At 44.9% G+C, this 25,644-nt stretch overlaps 2 protein-coding genes across 5 annotated transcripts in view; both read left to right on the top strand.

Annotated features, from left to right (window-relative positions):
* The window catches only part of wu:fj29h11 (protein NO VEIN), a 47,192-nt gene extending 36,788 nt beyond the window's left edge, over nt 1-10,404 (top strand). For 3 of the 4 annotated variants that reach the window (XM_031560622.1, XM_031560619.1, XM_031560623.1), the window contains 13 exons: nt 256-481; nt 797-977; nt 1,196-1,319; nt 1,586-1,669; nt 1,905-2,093; nt 2,476-2,747; nt 3,026-3,171; nt 3,624-3,708; nt 5,427-5,538; nt 6,503-6,652; nt 8,342-8,545; nt 8,923-9,097; nt 9,612-10,404. In XM_031560622.1, coding sequence (XP_031416482.1) covers nt 256-481; nt 797-977; nt 1,196-1,319; nt 1,586-1,669; nt 1,905-2,093; nt 2,476-2,747; nt 3,026-3,171; nt 3,624-3,708; nt 5,427-5,538; nt 6,503-6,652; nt 8,342-8,545; nt 8,923-9,097; nt 9,612-10,191 — 2,528 coding nt within the window. In that variant the 3' untranslated portion in view covers nt 10,192-10,404. The remainder of the gene's footprint in view (nt 1-255; nt 482-796; nt 978-1,195; nt 1,320-1,585; nt 1,670-1,904; nt 2,094-2,475; nt 2,748-3,025; nt 3,172-3,623; nt 3,709-5,426; nt 5,539-6,502; nt 6,653-8,341; nt 8,546-8,922; nt 9,098-9,611) is intronic. The other variant, XM_031560621.1, reaches the window with a different exon arrangement.
* Nucleotides 10,405-11,695: 1,291 nt separating this feature from the next.
* bsk146 (brain specific kinase 146) lies at nt 11,696-24,265 on the top strand. Its single transcript, XM_012814514.3, has 4 exons — nt 11,696-12,095; nt 19,293-19,560; nt 19,713-19,915; nt 20,043-24,265. The coding sequence occupies exons 2-4, from the start codon at nt 19,389-19,391 to the stop codon at nt 20,874-20,876; spliced, it is 1,209 nt and encodes a 402-aa protein (XP_012669968.2). The 5' UTR covers nt 11,696-12,095; nt 19,293-19,388; the 3' UTR covers nt 20,877-24,265.
* Nucleotides 24,266-25,644: the final 1,379 nt, after the last annotated feature.

Genomic DNA, 25,644 nt, shown 5'->3' with positions numbered 1-25,644 from the left:
TAGCATCAAGATTTCAGTATGTGACTTGTGTTGAATCAGGATGGGGACTGACATGAAGGCTCACAGGCGTTTTTCATGAAAAATGTTCCTCTCAGTTGTTCAATCTTTTAATAGTGAATGGTACATTTTAATGGTTAATGGTGAATTTTAATGGTGAAACGGTGAATATTAATGGTGAAACGGTGAATATTGATGGTGAATGGTAAATTTGAATGGTGAACGGTGAATTGTAATGGTGAGTGGTATATTTTCCAGGCATGAAGCACACTGTGTCCGTGGATGAGATGATTGATTACCTGAAGAGGTGGAGCTCACAGGCCTCAGCCGAGATCGCGCCACCCGAGGGGGCGGAGGAGCCGCGGTTCACCACCACCGTCCAACACATCAGCAACGTCTACAGCTACCTGCAGACCAACTGCCCCCCAGGCCAGCTCAAGGAGCTCCTCCAGCACACCCCTGCCGTGTTTGTCGAGTCAGAGAGGTCAGCTGGGGGTCACAGGGGTTATGGGTAATGATCAGGGGTAGGAGAGAGAGAGTGTGTGGCTGTGTGTGTGGGGGGGATTATAGACTAGAGTCAAGGTGAAACTAGGACCAGGAACATAACGAAAGTCACATTCTTAAGGAGGACTTGATGCTCATGCAAAAATATATTACAATATTATTCTCTGTAGGCCATGCAGTAATGTAAGACAGTGTATATTGTGTGTATATTTAACTATACATTTAGTAATTCCGTTTAAGATACATGTATTAGATATGAGAAACAAATACATTATGGTTGTGTTGATGTTTTTAGAATGAAAGACAACTGGTGCTCCGGCAAGTTCTACCACCTAAAAGATGTTTGTTGGAACGACCCTACCGGAATGTTCCAACGATACAAGGAAATGGTCCGTTCCAGCAATGGTCTTCAAGAACCTAAAGTTCTGGCAATCTTCTACACCAGCATTCCGGACATGAAAGCTCTGTTCTTAAAGGTAAGCTTCACGCATGGTTTCTTACAGACAAATGTCTACAAATGTCAATTGATGGGAATCATTTAATTCTCGGAGGTCCACAAAAGACTGCCATAATAAACTGCAATAATGAATGTTGTGTGAAGAATAATGAAATTGTAATGTAATTGATGAAGTAAGAAAGGTCAGTGAGGTTGGTGATGTATTTGTGAGTCTAAGAAACACTCTTGCTTCTCCAGCTGGGTGTGGAGCGCAACCCGTCCATGAGGCAGTACGTGGACCTCCTGGAGCTGGTGTGCGAGTCCGAATCCCAGGCCGCAGGCCTCATCCTCCAGGACGTCTCCATCATCTATGCCAAGCTGGGTGGGTAGCATTAGAAATAGCCGGTCGTTCCCCCACAGGAAAGTATTGGATGGCAGGGCTGGTGTGCTGCTGCAAGGTTTCTGATCGATCTAATTGATCGGATGGGAGGAGATCTCGTTGTGCTTAGTCAGTGACTTAGGTCCCTTGGGAGTTAAGATGTGTTTCATTGCTATGTGTTTTTTTGGGGTGATGTATGTCTGTGTGTGTGTGGGGGGGGGGTTGCATTAACTGAACTGAAATGAACTACTTCCTGTTTTCCATTCCAGCGGAGAAGTGTAAGATGTGGTGCCCCGGTGGAGACCAGGAGCCAACGGTTCAGTTGAATCAAAGCTACTGCCTCTCCCTCAGAGGTAAGCTGAGGCTCGCCGCGAACTCTGAACTCGCATCCCTAAGCCACACGCTGCCACTCAAGCATAAAAATAACCACCGCATCTATAGACCACTTAGCAAAGGCTCAGCCTCGATGCTACGAGCAATCCAGATTAAGAGCACTTTCACGGTTTCTGCAAAATCACGTCTCTTGTCTTTTTTCTCGTCTCTTTGTCACCGTGTCCCTTCGCTCTTCCCTTTGTCTGGCTCACACAGATATGCTGTGGAACAAGAGAGTGTTCCCCTCCAAACGCAGCTGCTGGGTGTCCCTGGCTCAGAGCCCCATGATCCCAGACGACAAACACCTGGAGAAGATCTTCCAGGATCACACCGAAGTGTGTCTCCTCAACCTGCCCCCTGCCCAGAAGAAAACCCCCACTCGCGCTAAACCTGGAACCTCAACAGGTGGCCCACACACACACACACACACACACACACACACACACACACACACATGTCCTTATTTGTTTAGTGGTGCAAACTAATATCTATTTTTGGTTCAGCATGACAAGTCTGCTTAGGTCTTGGTAATGAATTGGGTATGTTGTCTAGGAGTGTTTTAGTAGTTACACATTGGTATGGGTAAATAAAAAATACGGATATGGTCAAATTAAAACAATTTACTGAAACGTGCGTGTGAGACGAGCATAGGTTTTAAAGTTGTTTTTTGCTGTTGGTGTGTACGTAAAGCTGCATGACATTAGAAACGGTCAAAGGAGAATTTAGATCAAATGTCCCGCCATGCTGCGGTTTGATATCCCCCCCCCCCCTGTATTCCCGCCACCAGCCTTCAAGCAGCCGCGCAGTGAGCCCACCTTCAGCGAGGAAGAGCGTGGCCTCCTCCTGGACATCTGCGGCGTGCCGCGGCTCTCGGAGAGCGTCAGCACCGAGGCGCACACCGTCAGCTACCGGCCCTCGCCGGCCCTGCAGGCTCTGGTGCACGACGCCGTGCCCTACGTCCAGCAGTTCCTCTGCTCCCACGAGGAGTTCGCCGAGCTCTACGCCGAGCTCAAGGAGAACGCCATCGCTCAGCAGATCAAGGCGCTCAGCTTTGGGCAGGTACGTCCGCACCATGCGTTATTGTCTCATCGCGCATGCATTTGAGAGAAGGGAGGATGTCATTTGACTGGTTATTGAGCTCAAATATCAACAATCTTTTGCCAGAATCGTGGACTTTAATATTGCCTTTCATTTTACATAGCAAGCCTTAACAAATGAGTAAGAATAGGCGCTAATGAAGGTATTGCCCAATGTTACATAAGACAAGGAGTTGAGTGAAGGGTCTCTCTCTCTCTCTCTCTCTCTCTCTCTCGCTCTCTTTCGTCTCGTGTGTGCAGGTGGGGGAGTTGTACATTCATTACCACTTGAAAGTGCCTGACGGAGAGGAGCTGTATGAGCAGGAGAATGTCATCTGTCTCCTGAAGGACAGGAAGGAGCTGTACATCCAAAAGGATTATCTCAAATCCAAGTTGGACATCTGCAGGTACTGTTTTATCGCCCCGGTGAAGGAGGCATGTTAGGGGCTGGGTTACAACAAAAACCTGTCCTTTGTTCTTTTTATTAATCTAGTCAATAACAGGAAACAAGAACTTAGTTCTTTAGTAGTGGTTACATTGGCAAAATTAGCGAATTTGATTATTTGAAGAATTGTTTCAACATGCAAATGAGGTTCTACAGGCTCCACCAAGAGCAGGTTCTTTACAGTCCAACTCCAGAGAACCCAATGTTCCGTCTCTGTCTCTGTCTCTTTGCCCTTCAGCACAGCTGACTGTCTAGAGACCACTGATAGGTGTGTTACAGAGGAGCTTCACCCTTCCACTGCTCTGGGTCCTTAAAGGAACAGGCCCTGGAGTGAAAGTTAGAAAGATTGGGTTTTGAACTGAACTGCCTTCTCTGTGTGGGTTCTGACGCGGGGGTTTGGGTCTGTGATGGCAGGGAGCTGGTGAAGCTGTTCAGCCCAGAGGGAACCCTGGCAGAGAAACTACAGACCTTCCTGGAGAGCTTGATGGGCTCCATAAATGTAAGTACACAGACTGCTGAAGGCCCTTCAAAAGCAAATGCTAGGCAACTGGACGATCAACTGGATGGCAACTGGATGATCAACTGGATAATCTTGCCTTACTTCTTAGACAATGGCCTTCACTCTAGCGAAGGTGTTGCTTCGAGAGAGCCCAAGGACTGTGGTATTGTTTACATATAAAACATTGGCTAAAAGATTCCTAAACTTGTCGCTGAGAGTAAAGGAGATCAAGGTCATGTTTTGTTTTTGTCCGGGAGGAGCTCATGGACTGATACAAATCCATCTCATCTCCATTGCTTGCTCAGAGGGTTTTGTTTACACAACAAACCCACACATCTCTCTCCAAAAACCCAGAAGATCAGCGGTCTAACCTGACTTGATAAGAGATCTGCAGTAATCAGAGTTCACCTGAGTTCAGTACCTGTTCAGTCAGCACAGCTAATTAGCATTAGAATTGTAGCTTCTTAATTGCCCCCCAAATTCCTATTCAAGTAGAGGTGGGTTATTAAATAATTGATTGCATTTTGTCATACTATATACATTCAGTGAGACAGATGATATAACATGACAGTGCTTTTAGAATGGCATCAATCTGTGATCTGTTTTCACTCATCGTGACTTATGATTGCACTGATTTACAGTCGGGACATGACCCCTCTGCTGAAGTGGGAGGTATGGCCAATCCATCACAACCCTCGTAATTGGCTGAATAATGTCATATTATGTACATTCAGAATGACATCGTGTTATATACATTCAGCAAGACAGGTAGACAGGTAGGCAAGACAAGTCTGTGAGCTGTTTTCACCCTGTGAGTTATGATGTCACTGCTCTACCATAGGGACACTTGATCCTCCGTGTTGACGTCGGAGGCATAACCAATCAATCACAAACTTCATATTCAAGGGAGAGCTTTGTGTGGGAATGTGTCTAAAGGTGTGCGTGTGCCTGTGTGTCTGTGTGTGTCTGCGTGTGTCTGTGTGTCTGTGTGTGTGTGTGTACTCATGTCTGTGGTAAATGATTTATGTTAATCTTCCACTGGCTAGACATTCCAACCCTGACTGGCATACCTTACTGCCAGAGCAGATCGATTCCTTTAAATCATTAAATACAAGTAAAGACCCCCCAAAAAACAGTTATGTGCGAACTAGTGCCTCTCTATGAATAGAATTTGCACAGCCACGGTGAAGTGAGTGTATATTACTCACCGCCGGGCTCCGATCGCTCCCTGTGACACCGACACGCAGGTGAGTCATCGGCAGCGAGGTCATGGAGATCAGAAGAGAGGAGAGCTAACATTAGTGGGCTCAGTCCACAGAGAAGTTCTGGAGATAAGGGCCCGCTTGGCGCTGTTGATCCGCACCACCAATGCTATTTGAGGAGACTGGAAAATAAGGCAACTGGATGTGTGTGTGTGTGTGTGTGTGTGTGTGTGTGATTAGTGTGAACATTCCCTCATGTTTCTCAGCAGTTTGTGTCTAGTGGATTATTGTGTGGACTGCGTTCCCCTGAAGCTCTGACTTCAAAGCCCATGAAATGTCCCGCTTTCATTCAGGTTGGGCTATATGTAATTCCCCTGGATAGAGATTCACTGAAGTCGGTGAATCAAGTCAGGAGAGGATGGCTTCCGGAGTGATGGTGAAGCATCTGGATTAAGCAAAGTCAGAAGTAATTCCCCAGGTTCTAATTTGTTTTGTTTTCTTTTTTTGTTGTTGCAGGACCAAGGCGCGCTGAAGAGGTTCCTGGAAATCAAGGGCATTAAAGAACTTCCCATTGAGGAGGAACCGTGGGAGGTCCCTATGCCTGTGGACACAAAGCCTGAACCCTCGGGTACGTGCCCATAAAAATAGTTCTTCTCAGAACCTCAGAACCCTCCTCTCGCAGACGCTCGGGACCACATCATTTAGGTCACTCCAGATGTGCCCGACTTAGTCAGCCGAGCATTTGGGAATCATCTGGTGAACGCAGTCAGATGTGTCAAATAGACCTTATTTATTTATTTATCTATTCGTCCCCAATCTAGACTTGCCATATGGCAAATGGTCTTCCTAAAATTTCTTCAGTTGGATATATGAAGAAAAAAAATCCCTCCTTTCATCACAGTGCTGTCTAGTTTTTTTCCATCTCTCAGTTTGAATATCTGACATTTTGCCCTGGGTTCATCTCTTCCGCCGTGTGACTGACATATCTCTCGAACACACACACACACACAAGTGCGTCAGAGACAAGGCAGACATGCTAATTTGGGTTTGTTCGTCATACACGTCCCACCCTTTGACATGAAAGCACAGCTGCTGCCAGAGCTGGGAGCCAGTGTGTGTGTGTGAGAGAGAGAGTGTGTGTGTGAGAGTGTGTGTGTGTGTGTTTGCTATGCAGCGGTGCTCAGATTTCTCACCTCTGCTTTGCAGTAATGTTTCAGCTGTCGCGACACCCAGCCCTGCTTCCTCTGACAAATTAGCATCATCCTGATAAGTGCATTCAATGTAATGAACTGAGTTGGGAAGTGTGTTTCGTTTGAAAAGCGTAATGAGAATTAGTTACATTAGTAAGTGTGAGGGTGATTTCAGACCCCTACTAGATCCCTAAATAGCTATTTTGGACAGAAGGCTGTTTTCACAGAGTGAGAGAGAAACCTTGAGGTGTAGCCTCTTTCTCATGTTTACGAAGTGAATCATTTTTTTTTTTTGCTGTGGTGGATTGAGTGACCTTTCAACATTTTGTGCGAAACACTGGGTGAGAATTTTCACACTGATGATTGCCGGAGTGACGCGTTCCTGCTACTTCCTGTCCACAGCAGTTCCTGTGACGTGGCCAGCCAGCCGACCGGATGAGGAGAGAAAGGCTCCGGCAGCAGGCGGAGAGGACGGGCTCTTCTGCTGGCCGCCCCAGTCGGCCCTCGCGGTCGGCGGCGGCGGTGGAGGCTCCGGCCAACCCAGAGGCACAGGTGAGGCCTTAAAAAAATGTCGGATTGCATAAAGGCTTCCTTAATCGCATCTTCAGAGAGCATTGTTAACTCAATAAATCAACAACATGCTGACACACTACAACACCATGTCGGGTGTCATAGCTGTCACCATGATACACTGTGGAACTCGAACAGGTCTGTCTTCACCCAGCTACTAACTGAGGTTCTGCAGAGTTAGGAGGAACATCATAAGTGGCTCCGACAATGATTTGAATGCGTTTACCGTCCATAGCCCAAAGTTCTCTAGCTGATCGTCCTCGTCTCAACACCATGCCTGTTCATCCATTGCCCTTGCTTTGCTTGAGAAGCCCCTGCTGTTCGTCTAGTTCCCTCTCTCTCTCTGTATTATCATAATCTTCAGACATGAATATTAAAAGCATGACCCCCAATACAACTATGAAAGGTAGCTCACTACAAGAAAAACATGGAAGGGAGTTCACCTTGGGTTAGGCGTAAAGGGCATTTGATAGATCAAAAAAATAGCAACAAGATGTTGTGTATACCTCTTTCACGCTCTACTACTTTTTATCTGCCATATTTTCAAAGCCAACATTTTGTAGAAAATAACTTCAGAAAATACTTCCCTCAAGCTTATTTTTAAATAGCACAAGGCACTGTGTGCTCTCTGTTTTTAGCTTTGAATATTCTATCAAACAACTTGTTGTTGCTGTCATATCATATAATTATTTCCTAATTAAGCCCTAATCACGGTGTCCACCGGGTAGACACAAAAATTATGTTCTCACATGTTGATGAAACTATGCTCTTTGATCACGACATCAATTCTGAGCATGACAAAATAACGATATATTTCTCCAGCGAAAGGACCAACATTAGACCATCAAACCAGAGAATTTCTGGGATTACTACAAGGTCGACACTCGGTTAAATGGCTTCATGGCAGAATTACTTGATAAATGAATCTACCAGCACCACTGTTCATTAATTAAAGACTATATTTCAGCCAACATTTTGCGCATCTTCATTCAGTGACAGTAACTTTAACATTTGAACTCTGTGAGCTATAAATGAGCTACTTCTACTCACGTCTCGTTTAACCAATCAGCATCAACCATCACTGCAAGCCCTGCACAGCAGTTTCAGAGCCACACAGGAAGGCAATTATTACTTTCAAATATTTGACTTGGTCGTAACTGAATGTTATTGTCAACAAGACAGCAGATCAAACAAAGTGGGGAAAAAATGAGGTCGGGTCCAATTTGATTGAGTCGGTCGGGTGACGGAAAACCGACATCATTTTAAGGATGGCCTGAGGGTGTACCGCGGGGAAGAGGTCACGGAGCACACGTTCCATATGAGAGACTGTTCCCTTGGTAACCAGCTGTGTGTCCTGAGGCCGATCACAACTTATCAGTCACTTACCACTAAGGGCAGTGAGAGAAGCGACAGCAGAGAGATGCACACAACCTCTGAGAGGACTGTGTTGTGTGATTGATGTGATGTGACATGACGTGAGGGGATGTGTGTGAATGTTTGTCTTTGTGTGTGAATCTGTGTCCTTGTAAACATGTGTGAATCTGTGTCTGTGTGTGAGTGTTATTGTGTGTTTGTTAAATGAATGTGTCTGTGTGTGTGTGTGTGTGTGTAATGAGGTGATTGGTTCATCCCTCCTCCAGTACCAACCCTCTGTCCTCCATGCTGTTACAGACCCCGCAGTGGAGGCGGTGATGAAGATGTGGCCTCCTCCAAACGCACCCAGCCCCTCAGCCGAGTGGACAGGCACACCGCCCTCCATGATGGAGGGGAGCACCAGGGCCACGCCCCTGTCTGGGGAGCCCCAGTCCCCCAGGTCTGAAGGTCCTCCAGGTCTTCCAGGCTCCAGGCTCTCCGGCAGCCACACGCAAGCCCCAGGTAAGGCCTTTGGCAGTGAAGCTGGAGATCAGTTTTTTTCCCTGCAGAGGTGGTAGAGGTTATTCAAGGGGATTACTGTTCTTACTAATCTTAAGAAATGCAGAAATCTGTCTTAATACTATTTGGTAATTTTTTTAGTAATTTCTTATGTTTTGCCTACAGAAATGAGAAGGCTTCCAAGTCCCACTCAATCACAGATTTTATTGATACGGTTTCATAAATAGTTATACTTTTATTTGCTCAATGTTCATGAATGTTGGAGGATAATACTCACTTTGTTCACAGAAATACCTATGATCATTACCAGACTGTGCAGTGTGTGTTTCTGCTCGATCGGCCCGTTGCGTTCAGTCGTCAATATTTCCGTTCCCTCACAGCTCAGAGCGCGGTGGGTGTCGTGCCGTCTTCCCCGTCCGAAGTGGCTCCGCGCCAGCCGAGCGGAGGAGGAGGTGGTGGAGGAGGAGGTGGAGGTGGAAGTGGAGCTGGATACAGCGGCGCCTCCCACGCCCACAGCTCTCCTCACGACGAGCAGGACTCCCCGTCCACGCAGCAGTAAGAACACCGCGCTCCGCCGAGCCGACTAGTACTTGCTAGTCTAAACTGGGGCTATTACAGCAATTATCAGCCTCACACACTTCATTGGTATTCCGCACCGGTGGCGGATTGTCCCGGGAGAAGTCACAGTTTTGGGGTTATCTGAAGGTGTTAATGCTTGTTCTCCTGCTATGCCCAGCGGGACAGGAGGAAGCTCGGAAGTGTTTCATTTCTGACGTGCTGTGCAAATGAATGCTGCCTAATGCTCCCCAAATGTTTGCAGTCTTCCACTTTCATTTCTATTATTACAAATATGTGTTTCCAAATGCTTATAACATCTTTAGATACCTAGGCCTCTCATGAAGGCATTCATCTGAGAGTCCCAGAGTTCCTCCAAAATTTACAGCAAACTAAATTTCACTGAATGAAATGTATGCAAAACTTAGCAGACAAAATGTAATATACTGAAGGAGTATACTCTGACTCTGACTAACTCTAAACTCTCTCGTGTGTCTTGTGTGGTGGTTTTCAGAAATGCTCCTCTGGTCGAACCTCCTGAGGTGATCTCCAGTCAGTTCCAGGGCGCGGGTCACATGCAGCGCGTGCCCCTGGCTCTGGACTCGGCCGTGTGGGCCCACCCGCTGGGCGGCGAGGACGTGCTGAAGGACCTGGCCCTGGACTGCCCGCTGCCGCGCACCGTGGTGGAGATCACGGACGACCCGGGCGACCTGCTGGACGTGGGCATGTGGGGGGAGCGGCTGGTCCACTCCTTCCTGGCGCACTGGAAGAAGAACGGCCCGTCCGGGCCCGCGGAGGTCACCTGGTACAACCAGGACGGCGAGACGGGGCGGCCGTGCGACTTCAAGCTCACGTTCGGCGCCAACGGCTCGGCCGAGGTCGTCTACGTGGAGGTGAAGACCACCACCAAGCAGGACCGGCACCTGATCCGGCTCTCGGCCAACGAGCTGGACTTTGCTCTCAAAGAGAAGGAGCGCTACCACATCTACCGGGTCTACAGCGCCGGGGACGCCCAAAGCGTCCGCATTTGCCGCATCCGAAACCTCGCCCAGCACCTGCATTCCAAAACACTGGAGCTGTTTTTGTTTGTGTAAACGTCATTCCTTCTGTGTTTTTAAAGAAGCACCTTTTATTTTTTGCTATTTATTCGATAAGAATTGCTTAGACTTTTTACATTTTTTTAACCTCCTTTTTTTTTATGAAAACAAGTGACCACATATTTTGTTCCTTTCATATGCACTGTTCATGTGGCCAGTTTTTAAACTTGAAAAAAAAATTCTTGTAATTTTATACTTACTTGTAATGTACTCCTACTCAACTGTAATGCAAGACAACATCACGTAAACGTATTTTAAGTTGCACTGCCTGTTAGTAACCTCTGTAATCAACTGTGATTGTAACATATAAGATAACAGATTCATTAATTGGCTAATTGGGATTAGGCTCATAATAGGATGCTGTTCTTTCCAGTACCCAGCAGTAACATTTGTTCATTGTTTACTAGCTATTGACTTTGAGCATCTTTAATTGGGTTATTTTTTAAACATCCTCTTCCAAAACAAATAATGGTAACCTTTTTTTTAATGCATTTTCAGAATTTTAATCTATCTGGTTGGTCTGTCTTCCCTTTAGTGCAATGCTGTGACGTTGCATGTCCACTTGCTGTGCTGCTGATGTAGCTTTGGTTAATGTTGACAAATAAAAGTTAGTCTTGTACCCCACGTTACACGTCACTGTGACTTACTTCCGATGCCTTAAATTCGCACCGACGCATCCAAAGGGATTCTAAGCGCATGACCTACACTTGATTGGTCTTACATCACTTGCAACTACATCAGATTCCTCAACCTCACTGATAGCGCGCCCATCACCATCCAAGAAGAGCTGTTTGTGTAATCAGTGCTAAAAGTTCACTTCGTGCGCGACTGATTATCTTCAATCCAAGTCGAGGATTAGAGGGGTTTAATTGCAACTTGGACTGGCCAATCACATAGCTGTTCTAAGGTTAAACCAGTGTCATTTGCAGTTGTCCATAAGGCTTTGAAAGGCCCATGCAATTGGAAAGGAATAGTTTTGTAGGGATGTTACATAAGTATTTCAACATTTAATTTACTCTTAGCCCAAAAAATACATGAATGTAGCATCGGGTGTGCTGAATTCATTCAGGCTATGAATTTCATAAAATTCAATGAGTTGCTATGTGACCCACTTAATTCCTTCATTTCGCAGACACGGGGGAACATAAGCAAAATGCAGAAAGTTCCGGAGGCTTCTCAATTAACCATGTGATGCAACCCGTTCCTTTCATCCGGAGGAAACAAATTAAGCGCTCCACATGAACAATTCATAATTCCTAAATCCCCTATCCCATGTGTAATGTAATTAAATCATAGCCTATGGTATGGGCATCTGATATTTCCATTTATGATGGACAGTCAGTGTTAATACCGTTGTTATAACGATTCACATCTTCTGATTTATTGTTCAACTTTCTGTGATTTAGCACCTTTGTGTAGAAATGGCCTGGCATCTTTTACACATCCAGAGGATTAATCTACAGCTCATTAGGCACTGATAATCTGTATGGAGACAAGAGCGGCTCCCAGACTGGAGTGCGAGTGCGGATGGTGCTGAGCGCTTTGCTTAGCCATTGGCTGAAAGAAGTACCGTACCGATCGCCCTCAGCTCCCATTGGCTGAGAAGAGCGGTGGGCAGGACCTTTGGCTAGAGAGCTATGGTTTTCAACCAGGGCCAATACGGAGACAATAGGGGAACGCAGGACAGCTGGTGAAATCCATCGGGCTGCTGAGACAAGTGAAATTACTCCAGACCGTCAACTAGTCGTTAACGGGATTTGGTCTACAGTCGGTAGGACACAGATGTGAGAGCCTTTACAAATCACCTTAAAACGCTGTAACATGTTCCGTCTTCAGCCTCCCAAGGCGGTATCCTTCAGGCGTGTTTGGTCACATTAAGGAAACAGTGGACAGATTGAATGGTGAGTGAACGTATTGGCTATAATTTATTACCCTGTGAATCTGCACGTCAAACAGAACATTTCCTTTGGTATGTCTTAACCTTACACTGAAGGAATGATAAAGATGTTTATCTTCACATAATGAGAATATTCAAATACATATTCTGAATAAAATGTAAAAATAAGACCACCTCTGATGCCTCTGTTAAAGGGGTCTTTGTGGTGACAACAATGGCAGAATGCAGCCTGATGCGTTTACGTCTGATTGCGGTAGTAGGCTACCTCTTGTGTTGTGATCTCATGTCTTGCATGCATGTGTATGCTATAAACACATCAACATGACTCCGCCAGCGGCTCTGCATACGCTGTTCTCTACAACTGCGCCCGTGTCCAGAATACCAGGCTTGTACATATTCAGTGACTGTCGTTGAGTGTGTAGTCTTTATAAACGTTAAACCTTAAACTACACACGTCACCATACACATACATTTACATACACATACATGTACTTGTCTGCTTGTGAACACTCTCTCTCTCACACGCACATACATTCATACAGTGGATACCCTCTAAAAGCTGCAGGCTGCTCCGGTCCGTCTAACATTGCTCTGCCTGTATCCACAGTGCAGCCACTGTTGTCTTTGGGTCCTTGCGTGGAGGGAGAGGGGGGTTTGGGGGGTGGGGTGGGTTGCAGAGAGCTGCCTGTCTGTCTAATGGGGCGCTGAGCAGAGAAGCAAGCAGCAGCAGAGAGAGAAGGGAGAACGGGACTGGATGAGTCAGGTATATGCAGGGTCACTCGGAGCACGGCGGTGCTGAATGGGCGCGGTCAGTCAGACAGCTGGGGGGTGAGGTGGTGCTATGTTGGGGGTATGAGTGGGTCAAAGGGGGTAGCCCTACACATGGACGGATTAAGAAACCACGGGCCCCTGGGCCTGGACATGTTAAAGCCCCCCCCCCCCCGAGGAAAAAAAGTGTGCACTCGCAAAACACGCACACACACACACACACAAGCACCATTAGGCGTATATATATATTTTACCAACAATGTGTTGGATTTAACGGTCGAAATAGATACTTTGGCTATTGTATTGGGGAAGTAAACAGGTCAAAGTTTACTACGTAACATCCACCTTCGGTGCACTGCCCTGCTATTGTTTCTGACATTACATGTGACAGGGCAATAGCCGAGTGATTCTTTTCCTAATTGAAACTTGAAGACCTACCTGAGCAGCATGGGGCAGGAGAAGCTTAATGGGCTGGCTATCCTGTCCATTGAAATAGCAAATCATGCATCACCACTTTTATGTTTGAAAGGCGTCGTTCGCTCTGGCTGTGCTCAGTCAGCTTGTAGGTATCGTCTCGTCACATGATCAAATAGAGACTTGACATTGGACAGCAATCATCATTGCATATCTGTATATGACAAAAATAACAAATTAAATTAGAAATTATATATTTATTTAATTGAATCGGCTTTTTAATAGTTTATATAGTGTATGTACGATAAGCATATAATTGTGTTATAGATTGCTACTGACGATTTCCCCCTAAAAATTATGAATACCATGACAGAGACAGGTTTGCCATTTTGGGGGAATATATAACATAAGGTAACATAGATAGTCCATGAAAAAAATCATCCTTGATCACTGTTGCTTAAAACCAGCGACACTTTGACCTCCATATGTTCGAAAAAATTTAGAAAGCAGTGTCTGCTTTGCCTACGAACCTTCCGCGCTGGCTGCATTGTCTATAATTACGCCCCTGGGACACATGCACATGTTCTAACACAACACAGGTACACTCAATTAAAGCCATTACCAAATGAACACAATACACATTTTTCAACCACAAATAAGAGATACATAACAGCGACTTCACGCAGAGGCTCTGGCTTAGGGGCCCCTTGAGCTCATGGGCCCCCTGAGCTCATGGGCCCCTGGGCCTGGGCCCGGTAGGCCCGTTCGTTAATCCATCCCTGGCCCTACAGACAGCGGGTGAGGGTCATCTTGCAGTCTGGATTTGGGAGAGCAGGCAGCGCTTTCTGACGATGTGGCTCATCAGCCCCTGGTGGACAGCGACCTGCAGTGCAACGCGCCCGACGCACCTAACCTGAAGAGCTTTGACTTGCACAGGCTCAGCCTTGTATAGTGTTTGTTTTGTCCTGTCTCGTTTTGTTTTGTTTGGTTTGGAGTCTGAGGGCTTCATCCAATTGAAGGATTTCGTGCCTTAAATGGCTAACGAAATAATGTGTAGTTTCCCCAGACACAGGAAGGGGGTTCAAGGCCAGGAGAGCTCTCAGTTGCAACCTCAGAACAGTGAGCTTACTGAAATCTCATTATGGAAATGGATATTGAGGAAGAAATAACCCACAATGATCAAAAGATGTATCAGGGATGTTTCTCATTGATTCGGTGATGGCCAGATAAGATAAGATTTGGGCACTACATGATGCAAGTTAATTTGAACTTGAAGCAAATAACTTTTCAATTCTGTTGACCCTAAAATTAAGGAATACATGGGATTAAAATGCTTAAGGTCACTATTTTCTCATCTTCTGAAGAGGATGCCTGCAATCCAAGAGTGACATGCACTGACATCCTTTCCTTCTCTGATATTACCATAAAATTCCTTTGTTCTTGTAGAGGAGGTCAGCTCTGCAAGCAACATCCCACACTAAGGCAAATAAGACTACCGTAGACTGAAGCATACACATGATGACACATGACATACACACACACACACACACACACACACACACACACACACACACACACACTGACCTACGCATACACACACACACACTGACCCACACATACACACACACACACACACACACACACTGACCCACACAGACCCACACATACACACACACACACACACACACACACACACACACACACACTGACCCACACAGACCCACACACACACACACACACACACACACTGACCCACACAGACCCACGCATACACATACACCCACACAGTCTTAAAATGTAGGTCAGTTGTACTGTTTACTGCCACGAAAGCAATTATTTGATCCCTTCTCATGCAGAGCGTATAGCTGCAGAGCTTTGGAGTGTGTGTGTGGAGGGGAAAGCATTTCTTCTACCCATGTGGTGCCTTATCTGCGCTGTTCAGGGATGTTAGTCGACCTTGCTTTGTGAAGCTTACTCGGTGACCTCCCATTCCGCGTGTGTTTTTTGTGTATGTCTCTGCATGAGTGTGTGTGTGTGTGTGTGTCTGTGTGTGTGTGTGTGTGTGTGTGTGTGTGTGTGTGTGTGTGTGTGTGTGTGTGTGTGTGTGTTTGTGTCTGTCTGTGTCCGTGTGGTTGTGCATGTGTCTTGTGCTTGTGTGTGTGTTTGACTTTGAAACACTTTCGAGCCATGGTGGTGGTGCCACTGTTTAGCTTATGTCTGCAGGGCTACTTTGTTGATTCATAGGCACAGTCTGAGGAGCAGGCATGTATCACTGTGCTGCTAACCTCGCAGGCTACTCTTTTCTCTCTCTCTCTCTCTCTCTCTCTCTCTCCTGTCCTCTGTGGTCATCGTGACAAGGCTCCTTATTAGTCCCTTCGGTAAAGTCTGAATGTGTGTGTGAGTGTGTGTGTGTGTGTGTGTGTGTGTGTGTGTGTGTGTGAGTGTGTGTGTGTGAGAGGGAAATGTTGAGCCTGAGCATTGTCTGTTGTTCTGTGAGTGTGTGGGTGTGTGGATGTGCAGGTGTGCGTGCATGTGAGCATTCGAAAAGAGAGCGCTGCAGAGACTTCGGGCGTCTAAACATTTCGCTTGCACCTCACATTTATTTTCATTGTAGGGCTGTTTTTTTTCTTCTCTCTTTCGTTGTCAGGGTCTGAGTGTTCCTTTCTTCCAGCACCTGGGTGGCATTTTGGATGTGTGTGTGTGTGTGTGTGTGTGTGTGTGTGTGTGTGTGTGTGTGTGTGTGTGTGTGTACTGATTACTGAATGTTCCTTTTCCGCCTGCTGACAGAACATTCAGACAGAATTCAGAGTGATGAGCATGTATCATTGACTAGTGCTCATGCCTGCTTTTAGAGCAGCACAGACACCTACATGCACACACACACACGCACGCGCGCACACACACACACACTCACACACACACACACACACACACTCACACACACACACACACACACACACACACACACACACACACACACACACACACACACACACACACACACACACACACACACAGAACTCTGACACACAGAAAAATCATTACACGATAATGAACACCCCCCCCACACCAAACAAAAAAATCGACACACTCAACCTTTCTCTTTCCAGTAGTACCTGTCGTACCTTTCCAACAGGCTCCATAAGACCTTACATAACAGAGACCCAGTGGCCATCAGCACACAGAAAAAACGCTATTTTTTCCCCCTAAGGTCTGCTTCAGTTTTGAATGACATAAAGCTCTTGATTAATGAGGGAAGAGTGTATGTGTGAGACGGGTACAGGGAGAGGCTCAGGAGGAAGGACAGCGGGGGCTTCTGAGGTCCTGGTCATTTTTATCTCTCTCTCTCTTGTGTGTGTGTGGATGTTTTAGAAAAATTGCCTGAGTTACTGTGTGACTCGGAAACCTGTGGGTTTTTCAGACTGTTGCGTAACGCGCTCTCCCAGGACTTGGCCGCGCGCCAGCTTTTCATTTCGATCCAGTGATTCTTTTCTTTTGTTTTTTTTCCAAGAGTTTTTGGGGTTTGATCTAAACACCTGTGTATTATTTCTGTGAGGTTATAAACCATGATCACAGTGATCCCCGTGACTGGGTTCCAAAGTTCCGATGCAATTTGATCCCAATCAAAAGTATTGATTATGTCAACAGCAACAGTCACAGAACTGCACTAGTTTTTGCCACTGGCTACAAAAATCAGACCAAGGTTATATATGATGTAATGGAAAATAAGCTATTCACTCAGTTCCATTTAACTATAAATCTATATTTGTACCTGGCAAAACATGTCCACACTCACAGATGAATATTCAGTTTAATCCTGAGCTATTGGATCCGATTGAAAATAATGGCACTCATTTTAATCAATGTATTTCATAATCTGAATTATATTTGGGCCATCATTCTAATCTCTGCTTATTCTCCTGAGCACACTGTACAGTTAAGCTAGGTTAATTGCCGTGGAAACCGCAGGTCAAGATAGACTGAAACAGATTGCTACGGCTGGCTTGTGGATAACGCAGTTATCATGCTAATCAAAACTAATCAGTGAAAGAGGCCCTGTGAACGAAAGCATTGTCAGTGTAACAGCTCTAGAAATCCAATCATAAGGTCCATCATGCATAAATAACTTTTGAACATAAGTGAACTGAAGATGATGGTTGATTTAATTAATGCATTTTTAAACCATTGTTTTCCTCCTCCATATTTTTTTTGAATTGACAGCCATTGTTTCTCATCCTTTCATATTTTGCTTTGATTTGTAACACAATGCTGCCCAGATGTAACTTTACATTTGTCTGCAGTGACCACATGTAAAACCCTTTCCATTCATTCAGCACACTGACCATCTGCCTCTGTCTTAAAAATAGGCCGTTATGAAGCTAAAAACTGAAAGCGATTTGACTTTGGGTCTGTTTTGGCAGGAACTGCTTAAAGAATATCTGAGGCACTGAGTTGTGGGTAACTCTTGTGCGTCACACGCTGTTTTTGAGACACCAGACCCTGACACTTTCTCTGACCCTCGAGGAGTCATCCGTCTCTCCTCGTCTCCTCTCCTAGTTTAGTCATGGGTCCATTTCACGCTTTGCAGGGGGTTGTGTAAATGTTTATGCTAGCTGCTAACTTGGCTGTTGACGCCTGTTCAACAAATCCACCCCCTCTATTGGATGGATGTGTTGGTGGTGAAATGCATGTGATGCAGATAAAACAAAACTAAAAACATATATGGAAATGTAGAGAGGTGATGCTCAAGTGTGTCTCTTGAGGAAACTTAGTACACACACACACACACACACACACACACACACACACACACACACACACACACACACACACACACACACACACACTCTCAGCCCACACCACCTGCAAACACAGCTGAATCTTCTGTATCTCTACTGCTTTGCAGAAACAACTGCAGTATTTTGAGAAGGTTTCCGTTCCCACACTTTTCCGGCTTTCCATTTGTGCGACTTTGCCATAATCAGCCGCACATCCCTGCTCCGGGGGAGGAGAGAGGGAAGACGTACCAATCCACATCCAGTCCACTCCCTTTTAGGCCCTTGTGCTTTTTTAGTGCTTGCCACACTTCCGTTCTTCTTTATGTCAGTGTGACCTGCTCTGGGATTCGGAGATTCGGACATGATGCTGTTTTAATTTAATTCATGGCATATCCAGTTTCCTGGCGTTCTGATTTATATTAAGGAAGAGGACGCTTACATAAGAGTTGACGAAGCGAGACAGATTGCATAGTCTGTTAGGCAGATCATTGAGCCCCGAATGAAAGTGAACAGTGAAATTACAATTTGGGACGGCACACACACACCCACACACCCACACACCCACACACACACACACACACACACACACACAGCATATCAAAACAGAGAGAGGGAACAGCCAGTTTCAGGTCATGTGCGATTGAAATCTGAATATGAGAATCATGACTAATTACACGTTGCAGAGCTAGATTTCTTTGATGCAAGGATGACAAGGATAGGTCTATTGTTTGGCCTCACAGATGAGTGTGTTTGCCTCACAGATGTGTGTGTTTGCGTGCTTCAGCAACGGGGTCCTGCTTTGTCAAGAAAAATGATCGCCTCAGACTAATTACTTGTTTTGCTGCAGTGCTCTGGCTGAGGCTGGGGAATTATGGTTGTGTTTCATTACAGTGTGTCTGGAAGGTCATTCATCCAGTTTGCTTTAGAGGCGCTGACGTGTGATGCTTATGTTGATGATGATGATGATGATGATGCTTTCACTAAATGCATGTTTACCAGTAATTACATGCGATGTGATTGAAGTGGCACAGTCACTGAAGACAATACGTTCTCCAAACTGAATAAGGTGGTCAAGAGAATAGTTAAGTTGGAATCTCCTTTAGAAAGCATTCCTCTTGGCAACATTTGTTGTATCACATGGTCCTGAAATATTCCCTATTACATGTAATGTCTGCCCAAGCCTAATTAACTACCTCCTCAAGTCGTCCATGGTTCCTGACCTGGTGTTTTTGTGGTTTCAGTGAGAGCCACCAGTGACCCGCTCCACTCCTATCTGCGCCAGCTTCTCCCCTGCCTCCTCACCTCCTCCTCCTCCTCCTCCTCCCTCGTTCGGAATCATGAGCTCCTCCCCTGTGGTGTCCAGCCCTCCCATCAACATTGTGGAGGAGCTGCAGGTCATCACCGCCCAGAACCTGGAGAAACTGGAGGTCAACAAGTACTACGAGGTCATCAGGGAGCTCGGCAAAGGCACCTATGGGAAGGTGGACCTGGTTATTCACAAAATGAGAGGTGAGAACACATACACATTCACACACACACCTGCAGCCCCCACTGTTATGTGTCTTAGAAATAGGTTATGTGGTGTTACATATGAGTTTTCAATCCTTTCATCAAAGAACGCATTAATATGTATATTTCGTCCCCACCCCCCCTTTAATTAGGCACAAAGATGGCCTTGAAGTTCCTTAAGAAAAAAACTACAAAGCTGAGGAGCTTCCTGAGGGAGTACAGCATCTCGCTCTACCTCTCTCCCTGTCCCTTCATCATCAACATGTTTGGCATCGCCTTCGAGACAGATGACTATTACGTCTTCGCGCAGGAGTACGCTGTGGCGGGAGACTTGTTCGACATCATTCCCCCTCAGGTACGGTCAACTGGTCATCCAGTAGGTTATACTGTTTGTTTGTTTACAGTTTGCCTGACAAAAACAACAACAGGCACACGTTCATGCTCAAATGTATCAATTGTTGGTTTGATTTTAAATCTTCCAGGTGGGTCTTCCAGAGCCGGTGGCAAAGCGCTGCGTCCACCAGGTGGCCATCGCCCTGGACTACATGCACTACAAGAAGCTGGTGCACCGCGACATCAAGCCTGAGAACGTGCTCATCTTTGACCGCGAGTGTCGCAAGGTGAAGCTGTCCGACTTTGGCATGACACGGCGGGCCGGCTCGCCGGTGAAGCGTGTCAGCGGCACCATCCCGTACACGGCGCCGGAGCTGTGCGGCGCCGCCGAGCCCTCGGAGGGCTTCTGCGTGGACCCGGCCACCGACGTGTGGGCGTTCGGCGTCCTCCTGTTCTGTATGCTCACGGGCAACTTCCCCTGGGAGAAGGCGCTGCCCACCGACGCCTTCTACGAGGAGTTCGCCCGCTGGCAGCGCGCCCGACGCTCCGGCGGTCCCGTGCCCTCGCAGTGGCGCCGCTTCACCGACGAGGCGCTGCGCATGTTCCGGAAGCTTCTGTCGCTGGACCCCCAGCGGCGCTGCTCGGTCAAGGAGGTGTTCCGCCACTTCGGCCGGCGCTGGATGCTGGACACCGAGGTCGGGATCGCCGGAGGCGCTGCTGCTGGCAGCGGAAACCACCAGGGGGCGCTGAGCTCCACTTCCGAGGAGGACGAGGAGGACGAGGACCTGCTGGTGGACCGCATGAAGCAGCAGACGCTCTCGCCTGCGGTGTGTGGAGGCTCCAAGATGGGCACCATGGAGACGGGGTCACCACAGGGTCATCGATATGCCGCTGTCGCACCCACCGGGTACGAGCGCGTGGCCAGAGACAACACATCTGGCAGCCGCATCCTGGTTACCACGCCCATCGAGATTTGCGTGTAAGGATGTTCAGTGTACAAAACGGACAACATGTACACAAATGTCAACACTCATCCTCTCTCTCTCACACACATGCACACACACACACACACACAATACCTGAAAGGACAGAAAATGAACACGTATATTTCCAAACTTTAACTCTCACAGTGGACACAGAACTTCAGTTCCAGACTGATTTTGTTAGTCAGCCTTTCTGGGATCTGGGACTGCAGGACTCCGAGCTACAATGGCCTGGTACACAATGGTGACCGGCTTTCTCTTGTTAACATTCCTGATAGTGACATAAATATCTCTATAGAACCTCAGTAGGGACTACATGACGATAGAAGGCAGTGTCACCTTTCCAACTGTATAAATCAAACAAAACATACCTGTAAGCAGAATTAGACAGAAAGGTTCTAATACATAAATTACCTAGAATAATGGAAAGTTGCAAAGCTGAAATTTCTGAAAATGCGAAAGATGGAGACCTTTAGCAAAAAATGTTTTTGAGAGCAATATACCTATATCAAGCAAAAAAGACCCCTTACAGGGATAATTTAGTGAACTGGTCCAAACTATGGCAGAATGTTGGCGTTTGCTAAAATTCAACGCTGGAAAAACTTTCTTAAACAGAATCTAAGATGCTAGGAAGCCAACACATAAAACTGCCCAACACATTTTTACAATGCCAAAAAACACACAACGGTTTTATTTAATGATTGATTGAAACCTTGAGCTCTCTGTGATATTCAGGATGTTGAATTATGTACCTTCCATTTACATGAATATCTCAAAAATTCTTCCTGAAACTTGAATTTAGATGCAGTTATTTCTTTAAAAAACGGTAGTTTTATTTGAAATGGGCCCATCCATTTTAACCAGAAAAGATGAAGAAAATGTTTTGAAGTGTGTCGTAGGCACTTTAACATTGACCCTAAAATGTGGTATGAAAGACACTGTTTACTTTGTACTATGTACTGGGGCATAATGATTCAGCGTTTTTAATTCCTATTGCTTTATTTAATTTATTTGACAGCGAAATATATATTTTTCAATTGGTTATATTGTAATTAGCCAAGGGGTTTTTTATTTTCTGTTTATTGCCGTACATAGCTAATGTTGATGCACTTGCGCCAAATGGTACTTAGTATTGCTTAAGTAAGTGCTGCTTACGTGCACAGTGAAACCATCACCTATTTTCTATTTCCCTATGAAGCTATTACTATCATTATTTTTACAGTCAAAAGCAGAGATCACTATACATTTTTAGCATTTTACATTGTGGGTCAGATTCCAAAGAGAGCCTACCTACAACCCCCCCCCCCCCCAAAAAAATTACTTTATTCTATCTATCCCTGCGGATACATCTGAAGTGACATGGACATTCTTAGTCCCCCTATATTTGGGGTTATTAGTGCAAATGATTGTCCATCCCAGTGGAAACACAACAGACTTAAGCTGTGTGTCACTGCCAGCCAGCTCGTCCCACGCACTGAAGCGAGACCACTCTGATGCCTCTCGTCCCCATTTAGATGCGATGATTTACCACACCACACCATCGAGGGGTTCTTGACTACATAAAAAAAAATGATGTCAATGTCAGACCAACTGAGGATGACCACTTCATGAGTGAGCCCATCTCAGCAGTAGCTGTGGGTGAGTGGGGGTGCTCTGTCCAGGGGGATACAAGGGAGGCTATGGAATGGAAAATTCCAGTCCAAAGCCCTTAGCTGGTGTACCAAGCTAGTTTTTTTTCTTCCTATATGGGGTGAAAAACTGTTCAAAATAACTGCTGACAAATGCTTTTAAGTTAAAATTTGAAGACGTAATTTGGTAATGTGAAGATTGGTTGTTTATTGTCGTCAAAACCGAAGACGCTTTAGTCATTTTTGTATGACCTAAGCTGCATGCAGATGGAATGACTACAGGGTGACTGAAACCAAGCTGCATTGAAGTGCTCAGACACTAAGTCATTGGAGCTATTCTAGTTCTACCCAGTGTTCTAGTATGAAAATGTCACTGTCATTTTTATGTCATGATGTCATTTATAAGCTGAAGTGCTTGGTAGGATTCTTCCATAAAACCAAGGCTGATGTTTAGTCAGACATGTATGTATTTCAGTCAACTGATAATGTACTTCAGTAGGTGTCAAAACTGCCCAATTAAAGGTCAGCCTATATCACTCATCAGTAGAAGAAAAACAAAAACAAATTACAAATTCAAAGCTTCAATTTAGTTTCTATCTCACAAAAATATATTAAAAGTGTATTTTTACATATTCTTATTTAGTGGTTTTCCGTTAAAGGTGGGAAATTCAGAATTGCTGCCCGATTTTTATTTATTTTATTTTTCATTCTGATTTTAACAGAAAATAATTGTTCAGACGTACACAATCTCGTCTTTGAATTGCATGAAGAGATACAACTAAAACATTTATATATTTAAAAAAAAAATCTGTCTTCAAAATACACAAGAATTGTTGTAATGTGAAATTTTGCTGTAGCACAAATACTTGCAAAATATTCCAGAGTGAAAATATCTTTATGACCTCTTAAAACAATCTAGGGCTAAATATAATGACAAAAAAATAATAATACTTGATGGTTTTCCAGTGTGTTGTATTTGTATCATGTTGTTGTTGTTGTGTTACTGTCTTGACAAAACCAAGGACATCATCAGAGCTGCGATTTTATCATTATTTTATTTTTTAATAAGATGTTATCCGAGTCTTGCAATACTCTAGTGCTTGTGAGGAAGTCCAGCACTTCAACACAAGTGCTTCTGAGCAAAAAAAGAAAAAAAGAAAAAGAGAGCTTGGGGAAAAGGAGGACGGGAGTGTTTTATGTTGTTGTCCTGATATAGCTGCATGACTAGGACGTGTGCGGGAGCCTTATGTGAAGAGAGTGCTGGAAGAGGGTTTCATGTGTCTCTTGACAAAGACAACATGGCCAAGCCACAGCTTTGTGCTGCAGAGAAAGGTAGTTATGCATCTACCTTAGACTCGAGAGGCCAGAATACGGCACTGTGGGTCATACCTAGATAAATGGGTGAAACAGTGTGGGAAAAAAAAAACAGATTGGAATTTGAAAGGATCATTTTTGAACTGAATGGATTTTCAAAGCAATTGTTAGAAACATCCTGGCTTTAATGCCATTTCTCTCCATTTCTGCCAGCTGATTTTCAAGAATTGACACTCCAACCTTCATGGACTGATCTTTTGTGTATTGTGCTGCAAGTTGTGTGATTTCATTGTGTTTCTCTTCAGTGACAGACTTTAGATGCTCTGTGGGTCAGTGATGTTTCAATCAGTAGAAAAATCAACAATAGAACTCTTGTCAAACTGTCTTCGCAATACAACTGTCTTCCTGTTGACGGATTTAAGCAAAAATAAAGTGAAATCTTTAAGACCTGTGTGTTGGCCATCTATTACTTCTCTTACAAATAAAATGCATACAAATGAGAGCAGTCTCGATATGGCTGTTTCTGTGGATTACAATACTGTTTTTCACCATACTGTAGACACTTTGACCTCTGTAAGTGCCATCATATGAAAAGGTCTCTCTAATTTTGACATAATTATGAGGTACTTAATAACTTTCAGCAGTACTACAGTGATACTTTTGCGCCTTTGTGATGTATGACATATTTATTATAATATCATGCATCAAACAGTTGGGAAGGTGGCAATCCCTAGCCCTAAAGGCAATGTGAATGGTCTCGTTAAGACATATGGAGAAAACCAGATAGTGGGCTAATCTGGTCTGATTATAGGTGGGAATGATTAGCATACTTCATTTATTTGGAACACTCAACCCAACACTTAATGGTGGTAGACCTCAAAGTAGCTGTGCTCATACAAACACAAAACGGCCGTCTCGATATGACGATGTTTCTGTTGATTTCTATACTGACACTGTATCGACACTTTGACCTCTGTAAGGGCCATCATATGAAAAGGTCTCTCTAATTTTGACATAATTATGAGGTACTTAATTACTTTCAGCAGTACTACAGTGATACTTCTGTGACTTTGTGATGCATCACATATTTAATGATGGCAGACCTCAAAGTAGCCGCGCTCACAAACAGAAAACGGCAAAGAAGGCTGGTGCAGTTTTGTACCTCTGGCCAGCCTTCAATGTGTCGGCTCTCAATCCAACTCACTACCAAAATAACACTGACACACGGCCAAGGCAAGGAAATCTGTGCAAAAGTGATGTACTAGAGTATTTTGAGGGAAAACAAGAAATAGAGCTTTCATGTATGCAAAGTGACTGAACAGAATGCAATTTATTTGTTTTTACCGATTTTTAAGCTGTAGTATTGTTCCAGTCCTGTATGGTGTGAAGAAAATGAGGATATACTGATCAGAGACTGAGGTTTAACCCTGAGTTTTAGATTCTGACAAAATAAGGTAGAGAGAGACACATAAAACATAAGAAACATAACAAAACAAAGTCAAACAAGTAAAACATTTGGTACATTTCAGTTTCACTGGTAAAAATAACGACGTCTGAATCTTGAGAAGTTGCATGTGGCTGACTTTGGCTGATATTCAAAACTTATCAAAATGTGATGTAACTCACTTAAAACACGAGGTACAGAAAGAAAACAAAAATACTATTTCCAAAAGTAAAAAGAAACTAAAATGACAAAGAACATCAATATGGCACACTGCTTGTACACAGCAAGATCAACAGGATATCAGGGGGGTGGAGGGGGTTCCAGGTACATGGTTTAATGACCAGGGTAAGTTAACTCAGAGTTAATGGTAAGGCTCCTAGAA

This window comes from Clupea harengus, chromosome 23 (genome assembly GCF_900700415.2).
Source record: "Clupea harengus chromosome 23, Ch_v2.0.2, whole genome shotgun sequence".
NCBI classification, from domain to species: Eukaryota; Metazoa; Chordata; class Actinopteri; order Clupeiformes; family Clupeidae; genus Clupea; species Clupea harengus.
This window is presented reverse-complemented; position numbering and strand designations above follow the sequence as displayed.

Bases quoted from the DNA above. Each gene is read 5' to 3' on its own strand.
- bsk146 (XM_012814514.3), top strand. From the start codon at position 19,389: ATGAGCTCCTCCCCTGTGGTGTCCAGCCCTCCCATCAACATTGTGGAG. The intron at 19,561-19,712 runs GTGAGAACACAT...CCCTTTAATTAG, and splicing joins GGTTATTCACAAAATGAGAG to GCACAAAGATGGCCTTGAAG. The intron at 19,916-20,042 runs GTACGGTCAACT...TAAATCTTCCAG, and splicing joins TCGACATCATTCCCCCTCAG to GTGGGTCTTCCAGAGCCGGT.